The sequence below is a fragment of the Sinohyriopsis cumingii genome, chromosome 15 (genome assembly GCF_028554795.1).
Source record: "Sinohyriopsis cumingii isolate HCF-2022 chromosome 15, ASM2855479v2, whole genome shotgun sequence".
NCBI classification, from domain to species: domain Eukaryota; kingdom Metazoa; phylum Mollusca; class Bivalvia; order Unionida; family Unionidae; genus Sinohyriopsis; species Sinohyriopsis cumingii.
In genome coordinates, this window is record NC_142975.1 from 131,280,100 (window position 1) to 131,301,303 (window position 21,204).

The 21,204-nt window shown below is 37.0% G+C and overlaps 1 protein-coding gene across 2 annotated transcripts in view; it reads left to right on the forward strand.

Annotated features, from left to right (window-relative positions):
- The first annotated feature begins 3,662 nt into the window (after positions 1 to 3,662).
- Positions 3,663 to 21,204, forward strand: part of LOC149782788 (trafficking protein particle complex subunit 8-like) — a 175,596-nt gene continuing 158,054 nt past the window's right edge. Inside the window, exons 1-3 of one of the 2 annotated variants that reach the window (XM_089934298.1) lie at positions 3,663 to 3,916; positions 11,864 to 12,073; positions 18,083 to 18,172. In XM_089934298.1, the coding sequence (XP_089790424.1) occupies positions 3,760 to 3,916; positions 11,864 to 12,073; positions 18,083 to 18,172 (457 nt within the window). In that variant the 5' untranslated portion in view covers positions 3,663 to 3,759. The remainder of the gene's footprint in view (positions 3,917 to 11,863; positions 12,074 to 18,082; positions 18,173 to 21,204) is intronic. The other variant, XM_089934299.1, reaches the window with a different exon arrangement.

Genomic DNA, 21,204 nt, shown 5'->3' on the forward strand with positions numbered 1-21,204 from the left:
GTGTTAAGTGATTTTGAATAAAAAATGTTGTTTTGAAAAAAATGCCTTTGTGGTTTGTTTGGCTATAAGAATTTTGATTCATACGCTTTGACTTCTCTCTATCTCTCTCATGACACTCATTGAACGTTCCGGCTCGAAAACCGTGGAGGGATGTTTTCCTTCACGTCCGCGCTTTGACTTTAAAACAGGGGGCAGTTTCCAGTCTAACCATCCATTGTCGATTCATCCTCCTACGAAGATGTGCTCCAAACTAGCTAAGCTAAACGAAGCCTACGTGAATTTGCATAGGGTCAGACACAGTCTGATACCGAAGCCAGAAGAGACAGAGAATGTGAGAATGTTAAAAGTCACTGAAGACCTGATAGAAGAGCTCTTCAGAGAAGAAATGAACAGGGAGAAAGAAGAATGGACAGAAAAGTACAGACTTCAGAAACAGCAGAGAGAGCAGCAACAGCAACAACAACAGCAGCAGCAACCTGAACCTGACAGAGGCTTTGTCGATTGTCGTATCGATACCAAAGAGTACTTCTTCTCTTTCCGAAGAAGCAGACCTATCGTCAGAAAGTCTATCGTTAGAGGACGTCGCATTCTTAGAAACTAAAAGATCGCCCTAGCTTCAACTTCACGCAAGCAAAAAAAAAAAAAAAACAGCCCTTTTCAGGGTTACCCAAATCTCTGGAAAAGAAATAACAATCGATTTGCCAATGTGTGCATGTAGAGTAGTGTGAATATAAACATTGACTCTTTTCTGGTGTGATTGTATGTGTTTGTGTTTGTAAGCATCCACGTACGTTTGTGTGGATAGTAGATAATGTTTTTTGATGTTTGACGTGTGGGAATAGTAGATTTGGGGTTTGTTTATTGCTGTTCCGCGTATGTGGATAGTATATTATTTTTAATGAAAAATTTTAAAATAGTAATGGGTAGTAAAAAAATTGAGTGAGTGTTTCTTTTAGGTCCGCGCGTTGTTTGGTCATGATCTAGGTAATATAAATTTTTTTTATGGGATGTTTTCCTTCACGTCTGCACTTTTAGTATAAATTGAAAATCGCTCGGCAGTCTAGCTACCCTTGTCGATTGATCAAGAGAATGAACACCAGACTAGCAAAACTGCTTGAACTTCATGTACACCTGGAATATGCCAGGTGTATAGTGAATGAGCTGGCTGCAGAGGACATCGTAGAAGAGGCAAGGATAAAGAAAGAAGAGGAGGAGAGAAGACAGAGGGAAGATGAGGAAAAGAAAATAGGAGAGAGGATGTTGTATAAAATTCCAGAGACAGAGGATTGGGGTGCTGAAGAAAATCATCCCGCCTCTGCACTCCCAAGAAAAAAAGTAAAAGGAGACTGGGGAAGAAGATGTGTGTGTGGTGCCAGGCCTGGAAGGTGCCATCATTAACCAGGTATCACTGGAGTTCAAAAACAAGCAGCCCTTTTCAGGGCTACCCAATACTCTAGAAAAGAAATAGTAATCAAATTGCCAATGTGTGTATGTAGAGTAGTGTGAATATAAACACTGACTCTTTTTTTAAAATTGTGTGTGTGTGTGTGTGTGTGTGTGTGTGTGTGTGTGTGTGTGTGTTTGTAAGCGCTCACGTACGTTTGTGTGGATAGTAGATTATTGGGTTATGTAAGAGCTTAAGTTGGTTTGTGCGGATAGTAGATTAGGGTTTCATTTTAATGCTTTGCGTGTGTGGATAGTAGATTTGGGGTTTGTTTATTGCTGCTTCACGTATGTGGATAGTAGATAATATAAGATGAGAAAAAGTAGGGGATGTTTTCCTTCACGTCCGCGCGTTTTAAGTAATGATCTAGGTAATATAAATATTATGTCTTAGGGGGTGTTTTCCTTCACGTCCCCGCTTTAACTATAAGAACACACAAGGTTTGATGTTCGAACCATTCTACGGAATAAAGACAAGGAAGATGGTAGCTGTAACAGAATTTTTTTACCAGTTGAAGGACATTTGGTATTGGATGGTGGATGGAGCTTATGTAGTGGAAAGGACTGAACGAGAATGGAAGCATGAAGCTACCCGGGATTTTGTCAGAAGGCAAGTGACCAACCTGAAATTAGCTATGGATCTGGTGAAAGAGATGATAGAAGAAGAAATAAAAAGACTAAGAGGCTTTATAGATCCAGAGTATGTAAAGATTGGTCACTTAAAGGAAGCCATGGATAATGTGATAGAAGTAAGGTGCTTTTTGGAAGACGTAATGGAATGGACAGAGTGGTCCTTTGTCAAAAACGGTCTGGACCAGCTTAAGAAATCGGAAGAACTTATGAGAAAAGTAATGGAGGAAGAAGTAAAGAAGATCAAATACAAGTGGAATAAAGAACGAAAGGATAAGGAAAACTTAAAGAAAAAAGAGGCCTTTGACAAACTCAACAACAATTGGATCATAATACAGGAGAAATTCCGAGCAATAGGTCATCCAGACTGGATGCCAGAGAAGGAGAAGAAGAAGAAGAAGAAAGGAATACTGGCAAAAGTGAGAATTTGGTGGAAGCAGTGGAGGAAATAAAAGAAGAAGATGATGATGAAACCAAAGGCCCTTTTCAGGGCCACTCATAGGTCTCGAAAAGATCTTGACTTTCAATTGCCTAGCCCATTTTTTTTTTAATTTAAAAAAAAAAAAATAGAGACCCCCCTCCCTGTTTTAATTTTTTGCCTGTTCCCTTTCCATAGACCCATCAGGTCGGGACCGTATTAAAATAGGGTCCCGACCCTGTTCCATTTCCCCTTGTCCCTAGATAGGCCCACACAGTATTCCCATGTTCCATTCCCCTTGTCCCTAGACAGGCCCAAACTCTATTCCCATGTTCAATTCCCCTTGTCCCTAGAATGGATATTTTTTTCTCCCATGTTAAATTACATAGTCCCCAGAGTGGATATTTTTTTCTCCTATGTTAAATTTTACATAGTCCCCAGAGTGGATATACCCTTTTTAACATGGAAGTCCCCTAGTCCCTAGAGTGTCCCTATTCACTACTTACAGGTCCTGACCGTTGTAGTGCTTATACTGGTTCTAAGTTTCTTAACGAATCCTTCCGATTTTCTGCTATAATTGTACTCAAATTCTGCTTATGTAAGCGTCTTATTTGTCTTTTGAATGAAAGACGTATTAAGTAATTTATAATGTTCTTCTCACTTGATTTGGAATCAGTAAATGAAGCAGGTTTGTTTTGTATTTTGTTTTTTTTCGGTGGGGGTGAGGGTGATAGCAAAGGCTTTTACAATCTGGTGGTAGCTCTCCAGCCTGGATCAGCATAGTATAATATGGTCACTTTCAAATGTTGCAAAATAATGTAAATTATTGTTCTATAATTCATTTATAATTTTTATGCCCTGTTGCATTTGATGAAATTACCATATTATGCTTATGCATTTTTGTTTCTCTCAATAATTATATGGTATTTGTGTGGAATGTTTGTGAGTTATTCATACAGCACGCAACAGTCAAGAATTGACAGAACTGTATAACGTACAGATCAAACAGTATTGATCTGAAATAATATAATCTTGAGTAATATCATAATTTCATCTAGACAAGTTCCAAATAAATAGGGAAGGAATGACAAAGGTTAGGTAAGTCAGGGAGGCTACGAGCACAGACGGTAGCAGTTGCATCCCTTGAGAAAATTAGTTTGTCAAGCGCATGCGTAACGATCATGGCTAACACGGAGGAAGTTAACTCTGCATCCCACTAAATGACATGTGAACATATCCATAATACTTAAATAGCAGAAGATACAAAAATGGCGCAGTGCAAACAAACTGCGCAAGAATTTATTCAGAATACCTTCAGCCCGCAGGTGGCAGTGCTTTGTAGCTCCGATGCCGATCAGATATGCAGGAAGAATAACTTGTCTTTTGTGGATCTCGTTCAACCCTTTTGTCGTCTGACAACTGAAGGTGATAGTGAAATCTGGTTCTTGTTTGTTTTTGCATCTTGTACTATGCCTCCAAACACGTTAACAGTTGAATCTATCTGATCTTATTAGGAGCAGAAAGCCATACTTATTGACTTTTAGATCTGGCAATAATGGGTGCCAAGGGTGAAAAACATTAACTGTTTTTTCTTCACTATTTTATGACACGGCAACACAAGTTGGTTAATTAATACTGCGGCATTTGGAGTAAGGTGCCTTGCCCAAGTACACGCTAAGGTAGCTCACTAATGGTAGCTTTCTAACTCACACCCAGCACACTAACAATTGAACCACCATTGTTTCACCTGCCATTTGTCACCCAACATGTAGGAGACTGGACAGTCCACCAATGTAAGACCTCGACCTAGTCCTACAGTGAAAGACATCGTCCTTGAATTTTATGTTTTGGGCTTCAAGGTCTTGCTGCCTAAAGGATGGTGCTGTGTAGTGTGTTTTGATATCGACTGACAACGTAATGAAAGTTAAATTTTCAGGAATATCTCATATTTGGCAGCCCATATCGGCACTTTTATACAAATTGAAGTTACAATGTATTAGTCAAACTTTACTTTCTCAGATATGGGACCCCGACTGGTCAAAAGTGCTCTCCGTTACAGATCACTGCCATCTCACCTCTCTCTCCATCGGTTCGAGTCTCGAATTCAGCCAATGTGGGTATGTGAGAAAGATTGCCAGTAGCTTCTTGTTGGTTGGTGGTTCTTTTTGGGGGGTTTTCCGGGTTCTTCCTCCACCATTAATTCTGGCTGCCATGTATAGCCTATCATGTGCTGAAAAATGGCGTTAAACTCCACAACAACAACGACAACAACTTTCTCTGATATCTTTTTCCTAAGAAATTAAAATTCTCACACAAGCAAATGGACCTGTTTTCAAGTTTCGTTGGCCTACATTTCAGTTGGATGGAAAGCGATGGAAGCCGGGAAAGCCGAAATTGGGTTAAGTTAAGAAGTATTATTCTTTAACAAAATGAATAAAGATATGCCTATTGGAACTGTAAGCAGTGTTTCATTTCATTAAAGAAACTTGTCCCGTCACATGAACCTACTGGAATATACTTTGGCATACCTCGACTACCATGGCATATCAGCAAATTGAAATGTATGTCAATGGAACCTGAAAATGCATCCATTTGCTTGTCAGATTTTGATTCCACCACGATAAAAACAGTACAGTAAGTATATTAATTACACATCAATTTGTGAAAGTGTCAGTATGGGCTGCAAAGTGTATGAGATATTCCTGAAGCTTTGACTACTCGTTCCTATGTCAACTGAAATTGGAACACGCTATATAAAGTCATTGTTTGGGCAATAGGACATAGCACTAAAACATAAATAACATGTGATATGTCTTACATTGTAGGACTAGACCTCGACCCGGATATATTTACATTTTGGGCATCAAGGTCTTACTGCCTGAACAATGATGCTGTGTAGTGTGTTTTGATTTTGACTAACATCGTAATGAAAGTCTTTTTCAGGAATTTCTTGCACGCTTGGCACTCCATAACAATGCTTTGCTACAATTAAAGCCATCATGTTTCAATTAGACTTTACTTACTCTGATATCTTTTTTCTAATAAATTTAAATTCTCACACAAGTTGGCCCACATTTCTGTTGGCAGGAAATCATCGGAAGCTGGGAATGCCAAAATCGGGTTAGGTTCAAGAAAACTTCTTTAATGAAACAAATAAAAGTATATTAATTTGAAGAAATTGTTTAGATTGCTTCATTTTGTTCAAGATTCTTATTGTTTTCATTTGAATTATCATTCTGATGTTAAACAACATCGGAACAGGATACACAGCTCTGTTATTTGGGCAGTAAGACCTTGACGCCCAGAACAAAAATATCAGGGTCAGGGTGTTACATTTTAGGTCTAGAGACTGGAGAACCCATCATTCCTATTTTACATTCCAGGGCCCCAAAGCGGTTGAGGCAGTGTAATGTTTAGTGGTAGAAAGTTGAGCTTTTTGGCTGTAACTTGTGCAAGAAACTATGATATAAATAGAGAGAATTTTTTTATGTCTAGCAAGCAGACACACAGATACTTAGAGTTTCATTTGACCTTTTCAATTCTTTTAGATATTTGTAAGTCTTTGTTGTGGTGGAAAGTTAGAATGCATTCCTTTCTTAAACCATTTGTTAGCCGCATAAGGTGGTCACTTTATACAAGGGCTTCCATAACTAATGAACTTTATATCAAACCCAGTCCACTCATTAAGTAGAACATTTGTCTTCACAGACGTAACAGTTAAGAAATAACTTATAATTTGAATAAACTGACACCTACAACCTGATTAGCCTTTATTTACAGTCTACTTTTCCTTGCAGCTCTGCTTTGTCATGTAATTGACAAATCGTGAAACTAAGAAACACTAGTATTCAGTCATAATCAGTGATATCACTATATAGGTTGTACTGCGTGATCTTTGACCACTGTTGTCATAAAAAGTAGGCAGTGAGATTTGGATCATATGACCACACAGGGTATAAAAATGTAAAATCTAAATGCCCAGTTCCAATTTTTCCAACTATTTACTAATTCAGCACCTGAATTATAAATTGTGGTATAGAAAGGAAGATGTTCCTGATGCAGCTTTGCTATATTTATATCAACAAAGATGACATTAGTCATGGTTGTGCAGAAGCCATATACTTATGGATGACATCACCATGCTTTGTATACTGGAACCATATATTTATGGTCAAACGTCACCTAGCTCTGTGTGCAGATGCCATATTTTTATGCAGAGATCTCGGAAATGCTTAATTATGCGTATTTGGACACCAATTTTTTATCTGGGATGCAGAAAATCGCTGAGGCAGGAGTCCTCCGTACGCATGTAATATGTGTGTAGCAAAATTCAAAGACTTGTTAGTCCTGCTTCAGCCACCTGCTCTGTGGGAAAATGTGTTGATCAGTTAGCTGTGTTGATATTTACAACAGAATTCAGTGACTGAAAGACCCCATAATACATACATGTTGCCATTTTATAAGAGTACATAAAAAAGAACATGATGCAATAGCTGGGCGGCAAGTTCAAAGGCTTTGACTGGTGGCCGCATGGGAAGATGTAGATATTTACAGTGATTGAATTCAGAGGTAGAAAGACCCAGAGATGTACATGTGGTCATTATAAAAGTACATCAAATAATCAAATAAACAACTTTAGCTTTCGTTATTGTGTTCATTTCCGAATGTAGCAGACTAAGCAGTGCATGTGACCTCAGAATCAAGACATGTTGAGACTTAGACAAAATGTCATTCGTAAGTGGGTGACAAGTCACCTAAAAATGTAAACTTCACCTTCTTCTGTTAGGAAAGCGAAAACGACTTTGCCTTGTGATTATTTAAGAGGTACATTGACTGACCATACCATTTTTTTTTTAATGCCGCTCACCTTAGCCCGGTTAGTTCTAGTGCTGTAGTGAAATGTATTCATCAAGGCATCAGTAGCTAGGCCTCGCTTTTGTGTCAGTTAGTTGACAAACAAACTCTTGCCCATTCACAAGCATTATGTTTTGATAGCTGATTGACCATTAACCCTTTTCCGAGTAAGGTAGCAACCATCAATTTCCTGCATGCTATCCTTTGATGATAAAACACAGACTTGTATTTTAAGATCAGAATCGGTGAGCTGGATACATATTAACTGCCTCTTATACACTATTTCATCATGAAATTAGTTTGAAACTAAATCAACCAGTAGGCCTTACCGGAATTAATGGCGGACTTCGATAAGTCTGGGATGTACCAGTTTATTAGATTGTCTGTTTTCTTAAATCATCCAGCAAATATATTCAGAAAAAATATACAAATCATTGAAACCAAAGCCTGGGTATTATTTTATTAAAGATTTAACTTTAAAATGCAAATTATTTAGGTCAGAAGCATATGGGGCAATTCTGTTGTGGAATTTGCGACATGCATTTTAAGGTCTAAGCTATTTTCTGACTTGACACATAGTTGCAAAAATATTGGGGGGAAAAGCAAATCAGATACTACTTATTTGCCTAAAATTACTACAAGTATGTGTACAAATAAATAAACCATAAATTTGCAATCCTGTCAATGGACTGTTGTAATGAAGTTATATTATAGCGAGTGATTACATTACAAAAACCTCCCTCTAAAAATAGATGCATTCATTGTCTGTGTTGATTCTGTAGGAAAGAAGGGACTGCATCTTTTTATGGTGGGACTCCTATTTTTACCAAAATGGGAGTTCTGGACTCCTAATTTTAAAATTCTAGCGAGACCTCTGTTATGGCACAGGACAGTGACGTCTGTGTGTCCAATCTAGGCCAATCATTAATCGTGTGCTAATAATAGCAGGGACATAGAATATGTAATTGTCTCGATCATGGCTCTGCATCACTGTAACAGAACATCAGTAAAACAAATATTCAGACTTATTTTCCCAGGAAAATCTGTTGTCCACAGTGGACGTTGGTATAAACAATATGGTGGCTGTTCAGTAGTTGCAGTCTCGCAGTTGTCCCATATCCAGTTGGGGCTGATTATTTTATATATGTATGAGATAGTCCAAATTAGAACAAAGTTTGTTAGGGTTTTGTGTAGAGGTATAAATAGCAATACACAGAGTTTTCCAAATTTGAGAATTTTCTGCAGGAATATACCACATGTTGATATGAACGTGCTCTGTCACTATCACATGTTGATATATAAGTGCTATGACATCGCCATCCCATTAGTAACAACTTTAAAGTTCCACTAAATCGAGCTTAAACTATGTAGTAGCTAAGTTTATCAAGTCTGTTATGTGCAGAGCCTTTTCTTATATTGGGTGATACATTGTATCATCAAGAATGAGAACTATACAAGCTTGAAAGGGACCAGCCGTTCATTTTATGGGGGTGATGGGTGTCGGCTCCAACATATTCCTTCTTGCCTATCTTTTTTTATATTTTAAAAATCACAGTGTTTCTGTTGTGTTATAAAGTTCATTTTGCTCTGCTTCTCTATCTGTCTTTCTCTCTCAACAATCAAGTTGAAAAAGAAATGGATGAGAGATAGATTCACTTCTTAATTAACCCACTCTTACGACAGCAACGTGAAATGTATGTGACTTTGTAATCAAATACTCGAGACCTTCAGCCAATATCAGAACTTTCAACCCGGTGGAAATCTTTTCTTTCTTTTGTCCTCATCAGTTTTGTTTCGTTTTAAGTTTCCAAGGTAGGCCAATGAACATATGATGAAATAATAAGAGTCCACTGTGGTTGATAACAAAACCTGCAAATTGTTGATTTTGTTTCAGTTATTACATTTATCACATGTATAGAGATACTTGTATTCATTAAATTTATTACTGCAAGCAACAGTAATTGCTTACAGATGTGTTTACATAAAAATCTGTAAGACATCTGCCTTTCAACAATTTTCAAATGAGAAAACTAATTTTCCATTAGTTTGACTTTATTGCATAAACAGTATTCTCTTCACCCTAAACCATGACCAATATAATTGTTGTACATTATGTAAATTATTATTTTACCCTCATAATTGAAACATTATGATAACATTGAGTTCTTTGAACAATGCATGCTGTATTTTGTTGGATTAAAGATTCTGCCAACAATATTATTTTAAACAGTCTTTTAAACCTTTCAAACACTAACATTACTTTTTGGTTGCTATGGCAACCAAAGTAAATTTTATAATTATTTAACATTTTCATTATGATTAGCATTCGTTCCTTATGAATAAACTATGTAAGTGAAAAGAATTATGTTTTATATGGAGAAAATTTGTAAATAATAACTACATAAATACTGCATCATCTAAATATTGTATCATACTGAAATGTACAGACATATTTGAAAGTAAAGTTTTAATTATCTAGCATAGACCTAAAAGTAATGAACTGAGGATATGAAATATGTAAAAAGAAATTAACTCTCCATGTACACATTCAGAATAACTATATTTGATGGAAAAGTGTACACTATATTCAATTTTTTGTAGTCAAAAATTACTTCTCCACCCATTTTCTCTATTTGGTTGCTATGGTAACCATAAACACACATCAATTTCACCAACATTTTTAGTGTTTGCAATCTGCATGCATATATGCATCATTTTGTACAATTTCACAGCAATCTGATTTTAAATAATAGTTTGATCTGTTATATAAATTTGGACCAAAAAGTCTGTATTGTTCTGAAACAATTCAGCATATACAGATAGTGCAGTTAGAAACAAATCATCACTGGTTTCAAGGTCAAGTAAAACAACACAGCACTACCAGGATAAATAATGCATATAACAGTTGTTAAATTTGTTATCAGAATAAGAAACTTATCAATTGAAAAGAGTAATAAACTTATTAGTTGAAATCAGGCTGTTACCCAAATTTGATAACTTGTACTATAATTTAAGACTGCTTCGGTGGCCTAGTGGTTAGAGCATCTGCCTTGGAAGTGGGAGGTCGTGGGTTCGAACCCCGGCCAAGTCATACCAATGACTTAACAAAAATGGTGCTAACAGCTGCCTTGCTTGGTGCTCAGCATTAAGAGGTTAGTATTAGGACTGGTTGGCCTGGTATCAGGATAATGTGACTGGGTGGGACATCATGCTACATGTCTGCGGCATGATGCCCCAGTGCTAGACATCACTATAAACTGCCATGCAGCAGACATAGCAGTCTGACTGAAACATTGTTAAAGCTACATTAAAAATCCTAATCACACACACACACAGACACACACATACACATACACACACACACACACACACACAAACACTACAATTTAAGTAATGCTTAAAATTTTAAGGTTTACATATTCTTCTCCATAAAATATCAAAGATACTCCAGTACATGCAATGCAAATTTTGGAAAAACCATCCCTACACCGTGGAAATTAATCTGTACATGCTGTTGTTTGTCACTGACCTAGCATAGTAGTCATTGCGAATATTGATGTCATGCCTTGTGATGGATGGATTATGTTTAATTTATCCAATTGGAAGGTCACTGCAATAAATTTATGTAATGGTTCAGGGGTTGTGCTACTAGGCGAAGTGGGCGACTAAGTTGCCTAAAAAAATGTAAACTTTGCCCTTTCCTGTTAGAAAAGGGAAAACAACTTTGTCCAGTGATTTTTTATTAAAGACATACAATGAGTTACAGTTGTTTGTGACATTTGAGATGGCCCTTCACTGTAGCCTGGAAGCCTGGAAGTTCTGACGGTGTAGTTTTATAACCCATAGTGAAATGTATTATATGGGGTGTTGATTCCAATTGAGCAGACAGACAAACTCTTGCATATTCATAGGTGTGTTTTAATAGCTCATTGCTAGACATTACTATAAAATATCACACTTTAGACATCGTATTGATATGACTGAAAAATTGTTAAAGCTACGTTAAATATCCAGCACACACACATATACACTTCCCTTTAAGAAAGGTACATAGAATCATTCATTGAAGTCTGTTGAGCTAATGCATTATATTATGTTATCAGGGCTTTAGTAGCTTCATTCGACAGAATTCCTTTATATTTTCAAAATAATCCCTGTGACATGTTTGAATTCAAATTTAAGTAATTTAAGACGTCTGTGATGCTACATCAGATGATTAATTCGGAACAATAAAGAAATAATTTTATATGATTTGCTTCTTGTACATGTATCAGTGAAAATTTGTACAAAAGTATCAGAACTTAACCTGATTGCAATAATTGGAAATAATTTTTAGGAAACTGTTGTACAGTTTAGAAGGTATGAAGTGTATTAGATAGCATACATAGGGAATAGGAAGAAACTTTTTGGTTATTTCTGTCTCAGTTGGAGATAAATACAGTATTCAGTGTGATGTGCATGACTATAAAATGACGTAGTGAAATATGAGTGTAATGGTATCTTTTCTTTTCTAAACAGCTCACATAAGAGACCCAAATAATGCAAGCCATACGATTCATCATCTGAAAATAACAATCATTGACATGAACAACCACCCACCCCAACCACCTGCTGCAAAGAAATTGATGAATGACATGGTGGCCAGTGCTCAGCCGCAGATTATCGAGGGCAATAGGGGCAACGTCCTTTCAGTTGGAAACTATGATCTACAGTTGAATGGTATGAATGGTAATTGCAGTGGAGCAGTTGAGTCTCTGAGATTTAAGTATATATTTGTTTTCATTGATGGACAAAATATTGTGATGGTAGAGATTTCTGTAGTAATTTGAAACTGGAGCTCTAGAGGCCATATTTCTTCAGCAGCAGAATATGGAGATTTAAGTGGGTTTCAAATTGTATAGAGCTCTGATAATATAAGCCTTAAAAAAAATTCTCAAGGATTTCTTGCCTACAAAAATGTGAAGTTCACTTTTCTAACTTCCCAATGAAGATGTTCACTTTCTATGTTATTGGTAGTACTAGATTTGTACCATTTATATTTTTTATTTTGTGTACTTTTAATAGTATTCTTTAACATTTTAACTTTTATCAATTAGTATCTTTTTTGGAAGGCTTTTCATTCCAAGGTTTTTTTTTAGTGCAGTTCTTTATATTTTTAGAATTTTTCTTTTAATCTGCACCATATAGTCTCTAATGTACTGACATGCTGTCCAACACCCCTTCTCTGCTTGTTACTACTAGTATTTGTTGTTTTACCTGATGTGGAATCTGCCTCAAGATGCTTGAATGTCTAAAAAATTAGTTTGCACTAGAAGTTGGGCAACGGAAATTTGAGGTCTGCAACAGGTCAGAAACATAACAGGCCAACTTATAAATAAGTACAATCTAGTTAGAATGCAGGAATGGTCCTGGTTTTTAAAAAGCTGTCGCCAAAAAAATCGCCAACCTCAATATTTTGTTGCCAATTTTCAAAAAGTGTCGCCAGAACAAGTAGTGTACATTTTTTGAAATGTTAATTTAGTCTATTAATGTAACAGGCAATGAAAATTACAAAAGATTGGTTAGTTAATACTCTAATTACAATAAGCATTAACAAAATGTTACAAAGTGTTATATGAAGATCCGTGGCGATTTTAGGGCTGCCAACTTGTTGAATGCAGTTTCAAAGTCTAATTTTTCACATCTGTACATGCTGATTCTCATTAAATTCTCGAGACATGAAATGCAGAGTTTATTTCTGATGTCAGTTTTTATGAGGTTCATCTTACTGAATCCACGTTCACAGTCTACAGTGCTGACAGGTGACACCAGTAGTCTCTCGGCAGCCCCCACCCCCCTCTCCCCCTTATGGCTAGCTTCACAAAGCTTGAAGTGAATCGATTCCTAAATCACAAGAATGATCACTGAATGCTGCATAAATTTTCTCGACGAGCAAACTAGGATCTCCATTCCCACGAATGAAACTTACATGAGTCAACACCTGGCAATATTGGACCGTATATATAAGCATAAATTCACACCCAGTTTAGGGATTCTTTCACTCCTGTATTTTGAGAAATAAATAATTATTATTAATTATGCAAAACTGTTTTTTTTTTGGTTGCTATTTCTTGTTGCGGAGTTTAAATCTCTGCAGCCATAACACGGATTGATGGCAAAAGGAAAAGATCAATGAGTAAAATGCTGCACTGGCGACATATAATTGTGATTGAGATTTTTTCCATTTGCTTTGTATTTATACGCAATAATCGGTACTTCAAAGGTTATCAGTTTTCTATGAAGGTTCAGCAAAACTATTGCATTGGTATATGTAAAAAAAAAAAAACAACAACAGAAGGATTAGCCATTCAATTAATTGTATCTGTTCTATTCGCTTCTTCAGAAGTCGGTCAGTTGTAGGTATAGTTCGGTAGCATGATTGACTGTATCACAGCATACAGTACTCAGCCCAGATGTCAGCATAAGCAGATTATGATGTAACAATCCACTCTAAAGATGGGGTTGTCAATACGAACAAAGGATCGTTTGTGTAACAGATTGATTCCAATGCATTGCTTAGTCATGTTTGTGGCTTCCTTTCATTCTCCTTTTAATTTATCCAGTCAAAATCCATGATTGTATATACAAATTAAATAACCAAAAAGTCTATCGCCAAAAAAATCGCCAGATGGGATATTTTTGTCGCCAATAAGGAAAAAAAATCGCAATTTGCGACATTGGCGAAGCCCAGGACGATCCCTGGAATGCATATACAGATTGTAGCATTCACTTAATTGTGATATTTTGAACAAGTTAGGTCATTGGTTTCTATAGGAAGTATAATCAGTTTGTAGACTTGTGTAACAAGGGACAATAAATCGTAAAGCCCAACCAACACTTAAAAATTGTTGTTTGGTTAAATAACTTTAATGTAACCAACCAGATTATTTTTTAAGTAAGAACAAAACTTCTTATTTTTCTTTTGCAACTTTTCTTTCATTCTTTCATGCCAAGCTGTAAGCTAACTGTTGCAGTTATTGCCATTCAACACGAGACTTTGATCAACTTGGGAGATATTGCTTTATGATCATTTCATTGCAGGAATATTATGTCTAACAGAGATTTACTGTAACTTATCACATATTCTGTACACTTTGCCTTTAGTGTGTGCAGTATAATATTTTTGATATTACAACTTGTTAATATATCACTTTATGTGATTCTGATTGGTCTAAATAAGCCCATGAAATATTGTGCAGTATTCTCTTCACTGATTAGCTGTGATCAAGGAAAAAGTTTTTTAATCCCACCTTCTGGAATTTTAAAGTTTTCAATGATCATTTTGGTGGCTATTTTTCAACTCTAGTCATGAAAGGAATTGGGGAAATATGGTCTCATCTGTCTGAATATGGCCAATCTACCCCCACAGGGGCTTATTATGTCATGCATAACATATCATAACATGAAAAATGGCTAAACCCCCAAGACGAGAACAACAACAAGTAAAACTAAGGGTGTTGCTCAGTTGATGGCAGGTGTGTGAGGTTGGGGTGGATTGGGTGGGTGGTATAACTGTAGCCTGGAATCCAACTTACATACAAGCGTGGTTTAAATGTCATCTTTGTTCACAGAAGAATATGGACATAAATCGGTCTCCCAACTGACAGAAGTTTATCCAACCATAGCATATTTGTGCAGTAAATATGTGATGCAATTCCAACTCAGAATGAAAATTTGTTTACATCTTCTGTGGTCTATTGTTCCAAATATCTGGTCACAAATACATTACAGTAAATATAGAAATTTCTGCATCCAGTAATCACTTCTTTCTCATGAATATCGCAACAATGTAATGTTTAGTTGTGAAAGTGACACTTTAGGTTATGTATTTTTATACACAACAAATGAAAAAGGCATTGACTGTCAGAATGAACAAAATTATTTGTTCTTCTTTCAATCTAAATAATTTCCACTGAAATAAAAACAATGTGACAAAAAGAATCTCAGATGGGTAATGATTTAATATTAAATTTATGAAACTCGTTGAATAATGTCCAGCTTTTGCTAGCCTTGGTGAGTATAGTAAATGAGTTTTCAACAAGTTTAATCAATTTAATATTAAATCATTACCCATTTGAGATCCTTTATATATTGCACTGTACTAAAGATTGGAGTGGCTTACTGTAATATATTCCACTGCACTGAATATTGAAATGGCTTACTGTAACATATTCTACAAAGCCATGACAACTTAAAAGAATAATCATTTGTTTGCAAGTAATCTTTCATGTAATTTGCCTGACTTTTATTGAGCCTGCCTTGGTGCAAGATTCCATGTGTATGTGAATATGTCCATACTCTAGATTCATTTCAGCTGTAAAGTAGATTCATTTCAGCTGTAAAGTTTTTATAGATTAAGGTTAGTATTCAAGTTTTGTAATTGCAGCTAAGTAAAGGATGGATGAACAAAAAGGTGTTTCTTCTTGTGCACAAGACCCTTTTCCCCTGTTCCTTCTTGAAGGGCTAAAGGGTAGATATAAAAAATTCACACCCCCTGTGCAGAGTTTGTTGATGTGATTCATAGAACTTTGAAATACAGTCCTACCCATTTATGTCAACATCCTCAGGCCCAAGGAAATATTGTCGACATAGGCTGATGTCGAGATAAGTGTTGGGGGGGTCTGAAAAAAAGATGCAAGTTAAATTCATCAGTATGGGGTGACCTGTTGTCAGTGAGTAGCATTTACACTTTGAGAAAACAAACAATGGAAATTTTGAGTACATGAAGACAAAACCAGTGTGAAATACACTTGTATATTGACAAATTACATTTTAGTTACCTTTGTGTAATAAAATCCACAATAAAATATTGCATTGGTCACATACTGATATGAAAAACATTCACTAAGATATTCAATGTCAGCATTAGCACATGGTTGCATAGTTGTTATTTACATGCTTCAAGTACATGTACTTAAATTGGCCTAGATTTTGGTCAGTCCATCGGAATTCCATAACCTTCATATAAGCCCTCTTCTTCAAGACTATGTGGGATATCTGATGGGGAGAATCCATGAAATTCCTCGTTTCCAGGAAAGAAAGCATGCATAAAGCAGTTCTGTATGGTCTCTGGCTTCACTAATCCCCAAGCTTTCCTCAAGTTGTACAGAGCCCCAAGCAAATCTTCCTTAAATGTGTCTTGCTGATCAATCACAGCCAGCTTTTTGTGGGCGAGAAGTTTTCAATAAATGTAATTATAGATCCTGGATGATTCCTTGATCCATCGGCTGTATGAGTGACATGGTATTGGGCTGATGAAAAATTTGTTGGACGTGTTGGAGATTGTCCACACGTGGGTGTGCAGAACAATTATCCACAAGCAAGGCAATTTTTCTTCCTTGCACTTTCGTTTTTCTGTTGAGTTTCCTTATCCACTCCATCAAAATGTCTGACATCATCCAAGCTTTTGTGTTCACATAATAATCCACAGAAAGATGGTGCACATTTTTAAAACAGCGAGGCTTCTTAGACTTGCCAATAACTAGAAGTGGCAATTTATCATTGCCAATCATGTTCAATGTGACTAGAACAGAGATGCGGTCTTTAGGCTGTTACCCACCAACACATGGTTGACCTTTGATGCAGTATGTCTTGTCTGGAGAACACTTACAAAATAAATCTTTTTCTTCCGCATGGTATATATCCTCAGACTTATAATTCTGCAATAGATCTTTAAGTTGGGCTTTCCATCCATCATGCTATGATGTGTCTGCTGAGTTGGCTTCTCCACAAATCCTTTTGTATCAAATGTTATGATGAACTTTAAAGTGACTGAACCAACCACTTGTTGCAGCGAAGTACTCCACAATAAGTTTTTTCGCAAATTCTTTCGCTTTTTCGATGATCATATCACGATCTGTGGATAAGGTTTAATGTGCAATGTGGGTTTTGTTGAACCGTTTTGCTGTGTCCTCCTCCACGTCTTCAAATTTAGCAGTCTTCTGCTTCTTGCTTTGGGTAGTCTTTCTTTATAGACTCAGCAGCTTTCATCCATCCTGACAGAGTGTTATGTTTAAGAGAAAAATGTTCCCAGACATCATTGCGAGATGCTTCACCCTCGCCGACATAAATGATTAGGCAGGAAATTAAAGCCTTATGGCAAGATCAACTAATTGTTGCACAAAGTATGGGTCGGAACTGGCAGCTTGTCGACATAAATGATTAGAAAACAAAGGATTTGTTCAAGTTGGGACCAACAGCTTCTGTTGACATGTACATTTATTTTCTTGATGTCAACATATGCATGACAGTTTTGGTAGTAATAGTAGACCAAGGGAATGGGACTTTGCTGTTTTGTCGAAATAGACAGCTTGTCGACATAAGTGATGTCAATATAAGTGGGTAGGACTGTTTCGTATCATATTGAATGATTTCAGAGTTACAGTAGGAATTTCAGCTTCAGAATTTTTCATTTCATCAGCTTGTATTTTACTTCATATCTAACTACTGCAAATTCATTTATCACCATCAGTATTAATTGTTGTGGTTTATCAAAAAATAAGGTAACTCAATTTGAGGATTTGGAGATTGGATACTAGTAATTTCGTAGAAGGTTATAGCTTGTTTATTTAAATTTGTGGTGTACAGTAACCATGAAATCCACAAAAACTAGTGAATTAATTGTACCACTTGAGCGATTTATATTTATTGACAGCGTAGACTTTAAAGAGTAGCATTTGTGTATCTTTTTTCCTTCAGCTTCCACTCCATGGTTTGATGTTTACAGAGAGATCTTTCTACAGACTCTACCTCCCTCTGATCATGAGTTCCTAAGACATTGTCTTGCATGTATCCTTTCACGGAAGACTCAAGTGAAATATATTGATTTTGAATTTATGTTGTGCATTTAAGTCAAAATGGGTGAATTTTGTGCAGCCACATGTTTTTTAATGTATTAAGTACTGCCATACAGTTGAGCTTGCATAGTTTAAGACCAGTGCCCCAGATAAGCAGCATATCCTCATATTTTAAAGTAGTCAAATCCCCAATATTTTCTTCTAGTATGCATACCAAATATGTAAGTCTTTTTTCTTTCACTCAAAGTTTCTACTTCCAATACGTTACCCAATCATAATATGTTTGGAGAACTACTACTACCTTGCAAATCCAGCCCTCCTACATACTTCTTTTAGCTGAAAGGAGCTAAAAGTTGTATGCCGGTGTATGTGGCAATCATTCAGAGTGATCTCACCTTAGGTATAAGATTTGGCGGCAGAGCCTAAGAACCTTTCAGTTATTACTTTCACTAGTACCAAGAAGCATGCTTTTGTGACAAGAGACCTTGCAAAAACCAGAATCTACAAGTTGGAGGACTTTTTCACTTCTAAGAAAAGTATACTCCATCTATATTTTTAATTTTTTCTCTTTCTGTCATGACAAAGTTTTGCCCTTACAAGTTGCTAACACTTTTTTGTCATCACACTTTTAGGTACTTGCACATGGAGCCTATGTGACTTCACATTCAGTCGAGTTATAATTATTTTTTACGTGCAAGTCTCTAGCACGTATATTACTCCGATTTATTTGTAATTCCATGACAAATGGGTACATATTGGTAAGTTTCTGTTCCAAGGCATTCATAGTGTCTGGGCACCAGCTTCAGTGTTTTTACTTGGACAGACTCTGTTTTTTTTTTTTTCACTGCAAGTATTGCCTTATAATATATATTGTTGCACCTACTATATACATCTCTAAATGTGCCTCAGTTCCCATTCCTGTGAAGGTTTCTTTTATGTGTGTGTGTGTGTAATGTAAACTTGTACATTTCTGTATTTCTTCCACTCTGGCAGGACAAGTACAGGTCAGTACTCTATACATGTTTTATTCAGATGCATCCTGTGCATGCATGTTTCTATTGGCAACATATGAGCTATGTTTATCAGAAAAAAACTTTCTATCATATTTGACGAGTGCTTAGTTGCTTGCATGTGTAGCCTATACGACTTCACAAGTTAGGTTTGGGCTACATTATTTATACCTGTGCATGTCTTTATGCTCTTTAGAAACTCCTGAAGTCATGGTTTCTAATTCAGGGCATTCTACGAGCTTAGTGAGCAACAGATCTGGTCTGGTCATTCTTCACCAGCTAAATCTCAAGCATTACAGGGGACCATGGCCCCAACCCACACAACCAAGATGCTGCTGCTTGTTTTCCAGTACTGTCATCTATTCTACACTGTCCAAGGCGCCCAGGATGTTCCTGCGATTGACCTACAATGTTGTATACCTATTCAGTGTACTCAAATTGGGGCTCAACATCAGCCCCTGGATCTTCACTTGTCTGATGAATCGAGTAATGGCGTATGTTCAGACTATTTCTATGGCGGCATCATCAAGTTACCTAGACAACATCTTGCAGCAAAATCAGTGAGTTAGCTCTATCAAGACATGATAATCCTTGTTACCACTCTGGACTTCTCATCAACAAGGAAAAATCTGATGTAGTACTATCTGAAAGACTGGCATGGAGTTAATACACAGGCAACATATTTCATCTCCCTCAGGATTGGACATTGAAACGACCCATGGTAGCAAATTACTTTCAAGGAAATTCTATCGTCACTGGAATCCCTTTGCCTACTAGGCTTGCTCAATGTGGCAGCTAACCTCGTGATCCTTGGTCACCTTATACTGCATTACTACTGTATCCTCTGCACAAATGGAGTCCTCCAGTTTGCCCACTGGACCATCCTCTCGCCATCGACTCCCAAATGAGTCACCATCTGCGGAAGAGGGAGCAACCTAACTTGGCTCATGACGGGTATACATATACACATCCACCAACCCGAGATTAAAGTCTGTACCAATGTAAGTACAGAAGGCAGTGGAGCCCGCCTACTACCATCCTTTTGGGATGCCAGTTGTGCATGCTCACCTCAGAAACGATATCTTTTTATCAATAATTCATGAGAGAATGGCCATTGTGAAAGTCTTTCATGGATGGCAGGAATATTTGCTTGGCAAGTGAGTTATCATTCTGTCTGACAACTCTGCAATGGTGAATTATCTCAAACAACATGGAGGTACCCATTCCTACAATGGTGATTTATCTCCAACAACAAGGAGGGCCCCAGTCCCCAGACCTTTTGCATCATGGCGTGGGACTTTCTGAAGTGGTGCTGTCATCAGCAAAGCCACATACATGTTTGCCATATCCCAGGACACCTCAACATACTGGCCGACTCTGTCGTGGAACAGTCAACTAGTACAGAAGGAATGGTCTCCTGATGGGAAAGACTGTTGGTGAGCCTGTTTATGACAAGGCAGAATGGCAAACTCTCCCGTTCCACACCCAAATTTGGGCAGTCAATGTCCTTCTATTGGATTGGGCCAACCTGAATGCATACACCTACCCCCAGCACCTCTGATTTCAAAAGTGATACAGAAAGCAAGGAAATCAGTCTGTTGGCCTCATTCTCATCACACCACTCAAATGGGACCTCATCAATCTTGCATCAGAAACTGTTTGGAAAATTCAGGGTTTCCTTCATCTACTCAAACAACCACAATGGTAGTTGTTTCATCCTTGTCTGGAGCTTACGAACCTGCATGTCTTTATCATCTCAAACAAGCCCTCAGACTTAAACAATTTTCCCAACCAGTCACGAAGAGAATTGCTCAGGCACAACTGCCCTCCATTCTGAAAGCATATGAAGTCAGTTGTTACATTTTCACCTAGTGGGCCCAAATGAGCATATCTTGCCTTGTCATGCGTCAATAACGCAGATAGTTAATTTCCTCTTCTGGTTCTTCGAAGAGAGCAAGATAAGACTGAGTATGATCAAAAATTAACCCTCCACGATCACTGACACCTTTCATCA